The sequence below is a fragment of the Cricetulus griseus genome, chromosome 7, assembly GCF_003668045.3.
Source record: "Cricetulus griseus strain 17A/GY chromosome 7, alternate assembly CriGri-PICRH-1.0, whole genome shotgun sequence".
Taxonomy (NCBI): Eukaryota; Metazoa; Chordata; class Mammalia; order Rodentia; family Cricetidae; genus Cricetulus; species Cricetulus griseus.
In genome coordinates this window covers 112,616,146-112,629,247 of record NC_048600.1, presented here as the reverse complement: position 1 = coordinate 112,629,247, position 13,102 = coordinate 112,616,146, and the positions used below count along the sequence as shown (strand labels likewise).

At 43.7% G+C, this 13,102-nt stretch overlaps 1 protein-coding gene across 1 annotated transcript; it reads right to left on the bottom strand.

Moving 5' to 3' along the window:
* Window positions 1-9,487: 9,487 nt before the first annotated feature.
* Window positions 9,488-10,516, bottom strand: Krtap29-1 (keratin associated like protein 29-1). The gene has a single exon (XM_027427759.1). The coding sequence runs from the start codon at window positions 10,514-10,516 to the stop codon at window positions 9,488-9,490; it is 1,029 nt and encodes a 342-aa protein (XP_027283560.1).
* Window positions 10,517-13,102: the final 2,586 nt, after the last annotated feature.

Sequence of the window (13,102 nt, the reverse complement as noted above, 5' to 3'; positions counted from 1 at the left end):
AGTGGAGGAAGAATGATGAGAATCTGAGTGTCTCTGGTTTCAATGTCCATGGCCCAGCCTTTCCCTCCTTCCACAGTGGGAAGCATGCAGGTGAACCTAGGAAGAAAGATACATAAGTGAGCTCTCTTTGTGTGGGCATAGTATACAGGGTTCTTGGCAAGAGACAAAAAAAAATTAATGGTGCCAGAAATCTGCCTGAATCTCGGCACTCAGGATGCAGCAGCAGAAGGACCCCTGTAAACTCAAGGCCAGCCTGACCTACACAGCAAGCTCCCAGCACTGTCAGACCCACAGGCTGAGACCCTGCCTCATAAAACCAAAAATAAATAAATGGAAACATACGCTAGGAGAGGGATGAAACTGATAGCTACTTCCTGGAGATCTCAGTATACCTAAAATATAATGCCAAGCTCTAAAGCCCCCAGGAAAATCACTCTCAACTTTAAGTGATATGTCCTACTAAGGAACATTAGTGATGGTAAACTCGCCACTAGAGGACCTCTAAAATCTTGTTCCTAGCAAGGCAGAGAGAAATGTGCTTAACAGAAACTCTATCCTACAGCAAAAAAAAAAAAAAAAAAAAAAAAATTAAGTGCTTTGTTTAGAGAAAAATCTGACTCCCAAGCAAAGGGCCTCAGGGAGAGGGTGGCAATGAGAAAGGCAGGACCTGCTCAGAAGTGCCATTCTAATTATCCAGACATGTTTGCTGCTAGTGGGGGACATTTAGAGAACTCAGAGTGGGAATAAACCAAGAGGTGGAGAAACTCTGCAAAGGACCTTGCCAGGGTTACATACACCAGGCCATCTGTATTAGTGTGTTTTCATCAGTAGACTTTCAAACACTGGATCTGGCCACTGCCTGTCAGGAAGGCACATGGGGATTCTTCCCATGCCTGGGATTCCTCAAATCCCTAAACATTCCGTCCTGACCTGTCATTACTAGATTGATGCATGGCTAACCAGATCTTCCTCTGAAGCCCGTAGCATTCAACAGTGCTTTAAAGAGAACATATACATGGCCATGGTCTAGAGTGTTCACTTTAAAGAATGCATTTCAGAGGGCATTTGAGGCAAAAATTCATGGTTCTGATCAACTTAGAAGGATCTGGCCTTCAGCCTTGCAAACTCACAGACACAGTTTTGTTTATATGCCAAGGATGAAGCCAGTGCCTGGAGCAAAAGCCCATAAAGCAAGGGCATCTGTTTATTAATTTATGGTAGCATTAGCTTACAGAAACTTCTTACCCATCACATGACCCAAGAATCAACACAAGAAGTCAAGAGAACAAAATGTCGGGGTGGGGGACATTTGGTATGTTCATTGCACAATGTCTCCCCAATAAAGCATGGGAACTCAGCCCCCTGAGCGTGCCTCCACTGGGCAGCCTGTTGGCTGAGCACTGAGATGTTTACACCTGCACTTGTCTGAACTCTTGAGTTCCCATGCTTCTTCAATACCTTCATTTAGGTTTCACATTGTTATATATTCAGTCAAGGTCTCTGCCAATTCTTCAGGTTTCCAAGCTGTCTTTTCTTAAAGTGACTTTACATAATTTAGTTTTGATCTTTTATAAGGTAAATTCCAAGTCTGGAATGGCATCTAACTATGGCTTCCGACTTGTGGTGAGTCTTCGCTGACACCACTGGGCACAGATAAATGATGGAATTTATCTTTTGGTATAGCTCATATTATCTCTTCATGGTATTTCTAAGTGGATTTCAAAATTGGGTTTTATTAAACTCTCTCTTATCTTAGAAGTTCTTTAAAAACGGGAATTCTCAGTGAGGTAGAACTATCATTATAATAATAATATGGAATTATCATCACAGTGCTTCCTGGATGTGTGTGTGTGTGTGTGTGTGTGTGTGTGTGTGTGTGTGTGTGTGTGTACATGTGTGTATGTGTGCATAAGTGTGTGTGTGCCTACATTCATCAGATTATAACCTAATATCACCTGTTTCTTATAACTCACACACACATCATATACCTTTTCTCCTTCAATATAGCATATTGGATACTATACCATAATTAAATTAGTGTTATTACCATTTAAATCAAACATGAAAGATCATCACTGGCTTAGCTTCTCTTTAATACATTTTTATTTGTTACTTGAGAATTCCATACATAGAAGCACTAAATTAAGTGGAGTAAAATAAGGCTTATTCTATATGTCTGATGTTGATATAAACATAGGCAAATCTTGTAGGGAATATTTAGCTTGAGCTTGGATTCTTTTTCCTGCACTCTTTAAGTCTCTTGAGCATCTTGGTATTGAGCTATTACTCTTCCGTACCTGAGACTGCCATTCTCTCATCTGCACTGCCCCCAGTGGTCTTTTGCCCACTGGCTTTTGTCAGGCCTGTGTATCAAATCTGTAATTTTCAGTCACCCCACCTTTCCTCCTCAGTAACTATACTGTCAATAGCGTATGGAAAGATTTAAAAATTGACTCAAAATGTGTCCATTTCCAGAACAGTGGGCCCTAGATAGGAGGCTCTACCCAACCTCAAAATGGACACACCGGTATCTTCCCCTCCCCAGACTTCCTTTGAGAAACCTCAGTTTACAACACAAGAATGAAGTTACCTGCCAGATGCTTCCTCCATGTGGGAAGCATAAACTGGAAGGTCTGAGTTGTATAAATAACTTGATAAGTAGGGCATGCATTCTTGCCTGTCTTTTATTATCGCTGTGTTCATGCTGGTTGTAGCCTGACTTGGACAGAGAGCCTGCAGACCCCTTCTAAACAAAAGCATTCCTCACCTGAGACAGTGGAAGATAGGAATTGAGCTCTTTATCTTAAGCCAGATTCTTGCTTACAACAAAGACTCAGATAAAAAGGGACAAGTTTCAATGATGTTGGATCCTTGAGGCTGATTCTCAGCAAAATTAACCCAGTTCTTCCTAAGCACCCTAACTTAAGTGTCTAACAGTGATAAATATAACAGGAAATAAATATACTAAATATATGAAGCAAACAATCCATGAAGACCCAAAGAAAATCCCCCATGAGACAGTCTTCCCAGACATAAATAACTGAGTAAATGAAGAAATAAGATTTCAACTAAGATCTGTTGGTAAAATGACTAGTATGGCCTAAGAAGCCTACCCAATGTTACCTGTGCATTTACAAAATAATATGTGGCCAGGCATGGTGATACATGCCTGTAATCCCAGCACTTGAGAAGCAGAGGCTGGAGGAATCTCAAGTTCCAAGCCATCCTGAGCTACACAGTGAGTTCCTGGCTAGCCTGGGCTATACCATGAGACCTTGTCTGAAAAGCACAGGTGTGTGTGTGTGTGTGTGTGTGTGTGTGTGTGTGTGTGTGTGTGTGTGTGTGTGTGTGTTTGCATGTATGTCAAAAGGGCTGAAAACATGCACACGTCTCAAGAACAGGTTACCTTTATAACAGAAGAAAATGGAAAATTGAAATGTTTCCTTCTGAACTGAACTGAAATGGAAAAATGAGAAAGAGAGACACAGACAGACAGACAGACAGACAGACAGACAGACAGACAGATAAACATACCACACAGACAGAAAAAGAGAGGTGGTATGAGATTTTAATTCTTCTTGTTTTAATGTGACAGCTATAATTGAAAAGAAAAAAACCATGAAATCTGCTATGCAGCAAACACCTCTAGGTGGTACTGCAGTTTGTTGCTGCATTTGTAGCCACCCATCATGTAACACATGAGTCACAAACTCTAAACACATCAACACCTAGAAGACAGATCCAAATTTAAAAAGGAAGTCTGGCGTTCTTGGTTCACTGCAACAGTGGAAACTGATACAGGAATGAGCACTTCTGAAAGAAACAAGCACAAGGAATGTCTACGCTGTGCTGGAAACACTCATGCTTGGCTCTGCCTTTTCAGATGGGAGGGAAAGGCTGTGTCCCAAAGACAAAGCCACCCACAGACACCGAGGCCTGAGTCCGAGTCACTGCACACCCTGAATGATATGTCCAGTTAGAGGCTGGAAGTGTGACACGTTGGCCTTTGAGAAGTCTTAGAAAACAAGAGATGCTCAGTGTGTTGAGACAGGCAAACACCACGCCAGGTGTTCAAGTCACCACAGGCTGTATAACTCTAAGCTTGATCTTCTCTAGAAAAAAATCCTAGAGCGGCTGTTCAAAGGCCCCTTTGTGAATGACTAGAAAAGAGAACACACACCACCAATTAGCCCCAGTCGTTTTAAACCATTCAACTGCTTGTTTTTGCTAGATTATGTTGATAAGTGAAACTAAGTGGAAATGATTCTGGATTCTACAGGACAGTTGAAAGACCTCTCCTAATACCTTAGGAAAACAATGGGGAGGTATGGGTGAAATCCAATGACAATTTGCCCAGACCTGACTCATTGCTTTTAGTGTCTTATTTCATCCAATACTAATGAGAATTTAACCACAATTTAAGCAAAGATCCTCATTAGGAAATGTGTCCATGGGGTGGTTACACGGACAACCCACCACAGATCCACGGGACTGCCTAGGATAGGACTTCAGAGCATCAGGAGGTTGCTGGGGGAAGAAATGGACTCACATGTTAGATTCTTACCTTTGTTGACTCAGATCCCAAGCTAGAGGTGCCTGGTTAAGCCACACCTATATTTTTTTGCCCAAAAAGATACCAAGATACATGGTTTTTTTGTTTTTGTTTTTGTTTTTGAACCACTACATTTTGAAATAATTTATTTTGCAGCATAGATCATTAACAAAATTAAACAGATCCATGTATAAATTGTATAGTTCGTGTGTGTGTGTGTGTGTGTGTGTGTGTGTGTGTGTGTGTGGATGGATGTTTATGTGTGTGCAGGTGCATTAGCATATGTGTGTGCTTATAAAGACCAGAGGTCAACTTCAAGAATCATTTCTCAGGAGCCATTCACCTTGGGGTTTTTGTTGTTGTTTTGTTTTGTTTTGTTTTGTTTTGTTTTGTTTTTGAGACAGAGTCTCATACTGGGCATACAGCACAGCAGCCAGCCCACCCCACAGATTCCCCTGTATCTGCCTCCCCTACTAGGATTTCAAATGCCGGTCGCTGTGCCTACCTAGTCTTTTATGTGAGTCCGGAGGATCGAGCTCAGGCTTGCATTCTCTTACAGCAAGCACTAGCCTAACTCCGCAGCCTCCAAATGCATAGCTCTTGAAAGCAATCTTAGATAAAAATAAACAAATGACACAATTTTATGTTGCACATATAAATCTTGAAGTCTGCAAACCCTACACTAAACGTTATTTACACACCTCATGGATAGTACGGACTACCTACAGGTTTAGATAAATAACAGTGGCAAGAAATGATCCATTATGAAATCATGGAAGAGGTTGTGTCTGAGGATAGAAATGAACTAAAAGGAGAAGATACAAAGGGGACATCAGTGCCATGGACAATGTCTTATTTCAATTACATTTCTTTAAAGATCCAAAGCAGACGTAAAGAAAAGGAAGGGGAAGGAAAGAAGGAAAAGAGAGAGGGAGGGAGGGAGAGGGAGGAAGGAGGGTGGGAGGGAGGGAGAGGAGGAAGGAAGGAAGGAAGGAAGGAAGGAAGGAAGGAAGGAAGGAAGGAAGGAAGGAAGGAGAAAATATGTCTGTTGTTGGTTAGGTGTTGACATGTTTCTCTTATGTTTTTAAAATTGTGCCTCTACTCAAGGCTTAAGTGTAAATGAGGGTTTAGTTATGAGCATGTTCAGGCTGGGCAGAACATAACAGGAGGTCCAGATATTTTATGGGCAAGTTCTAGCAAATCTGCAAGGAGCAAATAAATGCCACATTGTCTGAACTGACGCCAAGCATGGTAAACAAACAAACAAAAAAAACCCACAGATCTTCCCAACCCATCTTTACATCCAACATGCTTAGAACCTACAGTTACTGTGCTGGCAGAGGACCAGCAATAGTTGAGAAACCCATAACTGAGACAATAAAAAGAATAAGGCAGTCAGATCTGGTAGCCCAGTTGCTAGTTTAATAGCTACATAGGAGATTGGGGTGGAAAGGTGTCAAGTTCAAGACCTGCCACCCATACAGAATAAGTTCAAGGCAATCCTTGATCTCAAACTTTTAAACAGTAAAAAGAGAGCTACTTCTATTCAGTGTGGAGGAGCTCTTGCTAAACATGTATGAAGACCTGGGCACACACATAGTCAGGAATAGCCAGGTACTGCTGTGTAGGGCTGAGAAAAAAAAAAAAAACTTACCTGGTGCTTGCTAGATACAAACCTAGTTCCGGGGTTCAGTGAGGACCCCATCTCCAGGCAATAAGACAGAGACAGAGCAGGACCCCTGACATTCTTTCTGGGTTTCCACACACATCTACACAGGTGTGGTCACATCCACACACACATGCATGGGCACGCTTATATCCACACATTTATGTGCATGAACCACACTCATATACACACACCAAAAGGAAGCATAGGAGGTCAGCAAAGGATAGATTGGAGATGTTGAGCAGGTTAAGTGGGCATTTTGACAGCATAGCATCTCCTGTTGTGTGTCTGCTTGTGAAATTTAAGAGACATGCTTGCAGTTCAAAGTGACACTTTTAAAATAAAATTCTCAAGCTAGCAAGATGGCTCAACAGGTAAAGACACTAGGAAGATGACGATGACCTCAGTTTGGTCCCCAGCACCCACATGATGGATGGAGAGAACTGACTCCCACACTTGGTCCTCTCATCTCCAAACAAACATCATGGCACTTCCCCCACACACACACACACACACACACACACACGCAAAATAATAAATAAGTGCAACTTCGTTTATTGGATGTCTTTCCAAATGGAGGAGTACAATAGCACACGCCTTTAATCCCAGCACTGCGGAGGCAGAGGCAGGCAGATCTCTGTGAGTTCCAGGTTAGCCAAGACTATGTAGGAAAAACAAACTGCTAATGATGACTTGGACACCTGCCACTAAATGGGAGAGTCATCAGAACCTGTACGATTTTATTAAGAGTTGGCAATCCCTATGATAACTTTGTTTTTCAATCTTTCCTTGTTTCCCCCTGGAAAACATGAAATTTTAAATGTGTAAAGGTTGTTTCATTAAAATACAGCTAAATGTGTACACAAAGAACTGGACACTTCTCTCTCAGAATAGAACTATCTATGGCCTTCAAAGTTTGACTTCTATAACAGCATCATCCTCAGGTTTGGTCCTCTAACTCCTTATTTTGTAGGCACATTGTAGGCTGACCTCCAGGCTATGTAGATTGACTAAGGGGATCTGACTCAATGTCTTAATGTTTCTATATCTGGGTTACATGTGTATAGTTTGCTGGTATAGAGTTCTACCCTTGATTGTTTTTTAACTCAATTTGTCACTTTTTTTGAAACAAGATTTTAGGTATCTCAGTATGGTGGCAATTGGTCTGCTACTACTGTCACATAGACCTGTTGCTCAATGTCAAGGTGTACAGAGGACAGCTTCTAGTAGCAATACAAACAGTAGGCAAAAGATGGACTGTCAGAGTAAGAGTCCTCACTGGTGGCTAAGAGTACTTTGACTCTAAAGTCCTAAGCGTGTATCAGGAAGTTCTCTTATGTGACTGTGTAGATCTGAACTTCTTTCAATGCCATTGTGTGAGACAGAACTTACTGGATGCCTAAGCTTTTCACCGGTATAAAACAGAGCTAAAATTCAATGCCTGGCCAAACTCAAAGCTTTTTGATGCATAGGATTTCTGAATGAACCTATTCCATCAATGAACAGATTGTAACTAAATCCTGTCTGCACAGACACTATCATTTCTGCACAGGTCTCTGTTTAGTTGATGTATACCTGTCAGGAATCTTGCCCCAATTAAGAAACATATTTAATAATTTTTTGCCATTAAATGAGTTGATTGTGAAAAGACTTAGCCGGCAATGGTGCCATGAGCCTTTATTTAATCCCATTACTCAAGAGGCAGAGGCAGGCAGATCTCTGGCTTAGAGGCCAGCCTGATCTATAGAGCAAGTTCCAGGACAGCCAGGACTACACAGAGAAACCCTGTGTCTTAGTTAGGGTTTCTATTGCTGTGAAGAGACACATAGCCATAGCAACTCTTATAAAGGGAAGCATTTAATTGGGGTAGCTTGCTTAAAGCTCAGAGGTTTAGTCCATTGCAGTCATGCTAGAAATCAAGGCATCATGAAGGTAGACATGGTGCTGGAGAAGGAGCTGAGCATTCTACGTCTTGCAGGCTACCTAAAGTGATCTGTCTCACTGGGCGTGGCTTGGGCATATATGAGACCTCAAAGCCCACCTCCACAGTGACACACTTCTTCCAACAAGGCCACACCTCTTAATAGTGACACTCCCTTTGGGGGCCATTGTTTTTTCAAACCACTACACCCTGTCTCGGGGAGAAAAAATAAAAAGCACATCTAGTATTAAGCCAATTAGTTCTAAGCTGTCTTCCATGACCAAGATTTCAGGTTTATTTATTGACTTACTTAGATGTGGGTGGGTTTGATCTGGTTTGGTTTGGTTTGATGTGGGGCGTTCATAGCCCAAGGTGGTCTGGAATTCATTGTATTTCTGAAGATGACCTTGAATTACCATTACTCCTCCCAGGGGCTGAGACTGGAAGTATGCACCACCATGCCTGGTTTGTGTGGTGTTCTGGATCTAACCCAGTCCTTATGTGTGCCAGGCGAGCACCTTACCAACTCAGCTGAATTCCAGGCCACTTCAGTTATTTTTGTGACAGGGTCTCCTTATGTAGCCTGGGAAGCCTGGAGCTCATTATCCTCTCAGCCTCCAGGGTGCTGGGTTTAAAGGCAAGTGGCTCCCCTCTCATTCCCTAGATTTATCCTGAATTATCTGTCTTAGTTTTTTTTTTTTTTTCAAATCCACTCATTTTGGGGAAACTGAGGCCACTCAGTTCCAAAGAGTTCTTGGTGGTGAAAACGTTAGAAACCAAATAATGGCTTGTCCTTCCTCCCAGCTTGGGCATCTGTAGTTCCAGACACCTTCTCCCCATGTAGATCAATGTAGACCTACTAACCACAGGACTCGGGTGACTTAAATGAAATCCTGGTAGGAGTACAGTGTGGAAAGGAAGGAAAGCAGTCACATGTCTTACTCAATATACTTAACCACTCACAGTTTTATTAGCTTAGTAAGCAGCAGAAGCATCTCCAGAAAGACCAGGCAAAATCCAAAGAAAGGAGGACTGGAGAGAAGGCTTTGCTGATGTGAAATGAACTGACATCAGGAAATGCACACTGTAGAGCAGACCACGGCCACTGACACGTCAACCTGGGGTAAGAAGATCTCCTCAGAGCGGATGAGTTCTCTCCTCAGCACTTGGAGAGAACTTGGCTCCGAACTCCAGTAAAGCCAGAGAGCAGGCGGCATCTGTGCAGAGCCGGAGGCAGGCACCCACCGGATGGCTCCACACTTGGGGACTATAGCACATCCTCAGAAGGGCTGTGAAGTGTTCCGTTGTGAAGATGGGCCTCAGGGAGGCTGGACTCACAGCTAGATTGTTAGCAAGCGGGCGCGCAGGTGCTCGCCTGACATGCATGTGGAGAACTTGGTGGACAGCAACCAGGGCCGCTGCTGGAAGGTTTGCCAAAACCAGTCACACAGCAAGGGGGCGGGCAGGAAGGAGATGAGCAGCTGCTTTGATTGGAAGTGGGTCCACCACAAGCTGGTCGGCCAGAAACCATGACACATGAAGCCGATTTACTGCTGTTCTTTACACAAGGGGACTGGCAGGTAGCCACGGGCTGGCAGATGAAGGAGACTGAAGGCGCTGGTTGACAGTGAAGCGGCTGGCAAGAGGAGGGCACACAACAAGTTTGACTGCAAGAACTGAACATGCAAGTTAATGGCTCGCAGGAGACAGGCACGCAGGAAGCTGACTGGCAGGGCTTGAGAATATAGCAGATAGGTTGGTAATAAACTGACTTGCAGAGCTGACCTTCACCTTTGATGGGTTGATGTGACCCTCCTTGGCAGCAGGTTGGTTGGCATGAACCCGCCTCACAGCTGGCTGGTAAGCACGGGGTCTCAGCACAGGCAGTTGCTTCAGAGCCGGATGGCTGGCAGGATTCACCATCACAGTAGGCTGATGGGCCACATGCTGCCTGGCATGACCCTGAAGTACAGGCAGGTACCTGGCCAGAGCTCTGGTGGCAGGAACTATTATCACAGCATGTCGAGTGACATCCAGTAGATTCCAAACTGGAGGGCTGGCATGAGGCAGATGGATGAGGAGTACCACCAGTGTCAGGTGCACAGCAGGCTGTATGTGAACCTATGGGTTGGCAAACAAAACCCACACAGGGAGTTTCTGGAAAGCAGGTTGACGGACAAGAAACGGGTTTAGAGGTAACTGGGGTGCTGTTGGATGGTGTGCAGTTTTCTTGATGTGTAACCAGTTGCCACGTCCTACTCTGGCAGGAACTGGGCAAACGGATAGCATTTCTAATGCTGCCACCCTTGGAGCATGTGGAGATGGTGGACCCAGATGGGACAGCCTTGGGGCTTCCGGGACAAGGGCTGTCTGTCATGGTGTTGCTGCTAGCCTGGCTGGGAAGCCGCAAGCTCAGAGTTTGAAAAAGAATCGTATGCCAAGGGGGTTTTATAGTCCTTCCCTGGGGTGTTGCCTCTACCCTGCAGCATCTTTCCTTGTTATTGTTCTTATTCATTTGCATATAAACATCAGATTAGTGCTTCCAGAGCTAGGGATGATGCCCCCACTTAAAAACAGAAAACATGTCTGCTGAGCCGGGAGCTTTCTTTGCCGACTTTGGATGTACAGATGCGGCTGTGGAATGAGCTGTCTCTTTTACAGGTTGTTCCTCAGCCTCACCACAGCAGGCTTTTCCTCACTACCCTCTCATCAGGAGGCCTCCTGGAAGCTGAAGCAGCTCTTCCTCCAGGATGCAGTCCTGTGTCATTGGGATTGAGTGACGCTCTGACGGAACTGGGAGAGAGGTGTGATAGCAAAGACGGAGAACAGAAAATGAGTCAGTGGACCCCAAGCATGTGTAAATGTGCCCCCTCCCTTTAGAATCTTTAACTTTCAATTGCTGCCAACAACTAGCAGCTGTAATGGCACTCACCAAATGTAACCAAGCCCTTGGTGGCATTTTCATTTACCCTTGAAATGGCCTTAGCTAGTAAGAATACTTGGCATCCCTATTTTAAAAGTGGCAAAAACAAATTCTGAGTTTAAGTTATGTTTAAAACAAAATTCAAATCCAGAGTAATCATCTCCCAAAACCTCTGTTCAATTGAATCTTCCTGGGAGGTGCAGAGAGGAGGACTTACACTGGAGGGATTGAGGAATGGCATTCAGCAGGGCTGGCCCACAAGCAGCATGTCTAGGCCCTGTGATGGGAGTCATCTCCCCACGCCGTGAGATGCCGGCTTACTCAAAAGAGGTGAATGTGTATCTCTATTTAGTAATACTCCCAAAGATAATCCTTTCATTTAGAAATTTAAAATATAAACATTTAGTCAAGCATCGCAGATCACCCCTATAATTCTGATACTTGAGAAGCTGAGGCAGAAGGATTGCTGTTCAAGCCCAGTGTAGGTTGCATAGTGAGTTTCATGTCAGCCTGAACCAGGGAATGAGTCACTTCTCAAAAGCTCCTAGGGAAGAAAAACAAACCTTCAAATATTTCATGAAGGAGTACTAACTCATAAAATGGAGGCCAACGGTTTATGAATTCCACAAATACAAAACGTCAGCAACCAGAAATATCAGGTCATCTCCGCAAAGCCTTTTAAATCTCAAGCAATCTCTTCCAAGAAAAATTTGTGATGCTCTCTGTGAACCTATCTCTTTTTCCTCTAGGCTCAACTGGGTGCTTCACCACCAACTAAATCCAGCATCCCACGGAAGTGCACGTCCTGGCCTGGTTCCTGCTGGAGGCATGTGATGGAATGGAAAGATGATGGTGTGGGATGGCAGGCAAGGCTAGTCTTGACTTCTGGCTTTGCAGCTCATTCTGTAGAACAGGTTCCCTCATTACCCACATCTTCAAAGTACCGAGACATCATAAATCACCTTGATGTTTCTTAGGTTAACTCAACTGCCTCAGAAACGGTTGAAACAGCTGAAGATTCCAGAGAGGGCTTGGCAAAGGAGCAGCTGAAGAACCCTGTATTACTGTCCCCCTCTTCACCCTGTTTTAAAAGAAGAGAAACTCTTGATGAGAGTCATGCCTGGAAGACATTCACCCTCGTCCTTGAAGAGCCCTTCTCTATCACTGTCTTTCCTGTGGTGTCATTGATGTCTCCTGGAACCTTCCTTTTCATGATGCTCACTTTGTCATCTTTAAATCTGCAGATATCACACACCCCTATAATTCCCATACTTGGGAAACTGAGGAATACGTTCTATTCTGGAATATGTTTACCCCAAAGTTCTTCATCCCCCCCAAGAGAAATACATTTAGTCTCACCAAATAAATCAACCAAACAAGGAAACATAAAAATATTTGAAAAAATAACATTAATTTCAATTTAAAAGGTGAAATTCTATACAGAGACACACAAGTTGTGTAGATAGAAAGCTCCATTTTTCATCTGTTTTTTCTTAAGTGATTCTGTTTTTGTTTCCTTTTCTTTAAAAAATATCCCAATTAAGGGAAACCTTTATTTTGATCAACTGAATACGATTAAAGGCACTGAAGGTATCTACAATGTTACTCAAAGACATTCCGTGGTTATATCAAGAAACACAATGATGGGATGGAGAGAGGACTTGGTATTTAACAGTGCTTGCCACACAACCATGAGGACTAGAGTTCAGATGCCACATAAAAAGCCAGTCATGGCTGTGGGTGCCCCTCACCTCAATGATGTTAAAGCTTGAGACAGAAGGATCGCCAGCATTTGTTGGTCACCAGTCCAGTTTCAGTGAGAGTCCCCGTGTCAAGGAAATAAGTCAGAGAGTGATGGAGTGGGACAAGTGAAGTCCTTCTCTGCCTGTAGAGCACACTCACACATGTGTGTGTGTGTGCGCGCACACACACACACACACACACACACATGCACACACATGTACTCACACATGTACTCACACCTGCACACACATGCACTCACACGCACTCACACATGCACACACATGCACTCACATGCAC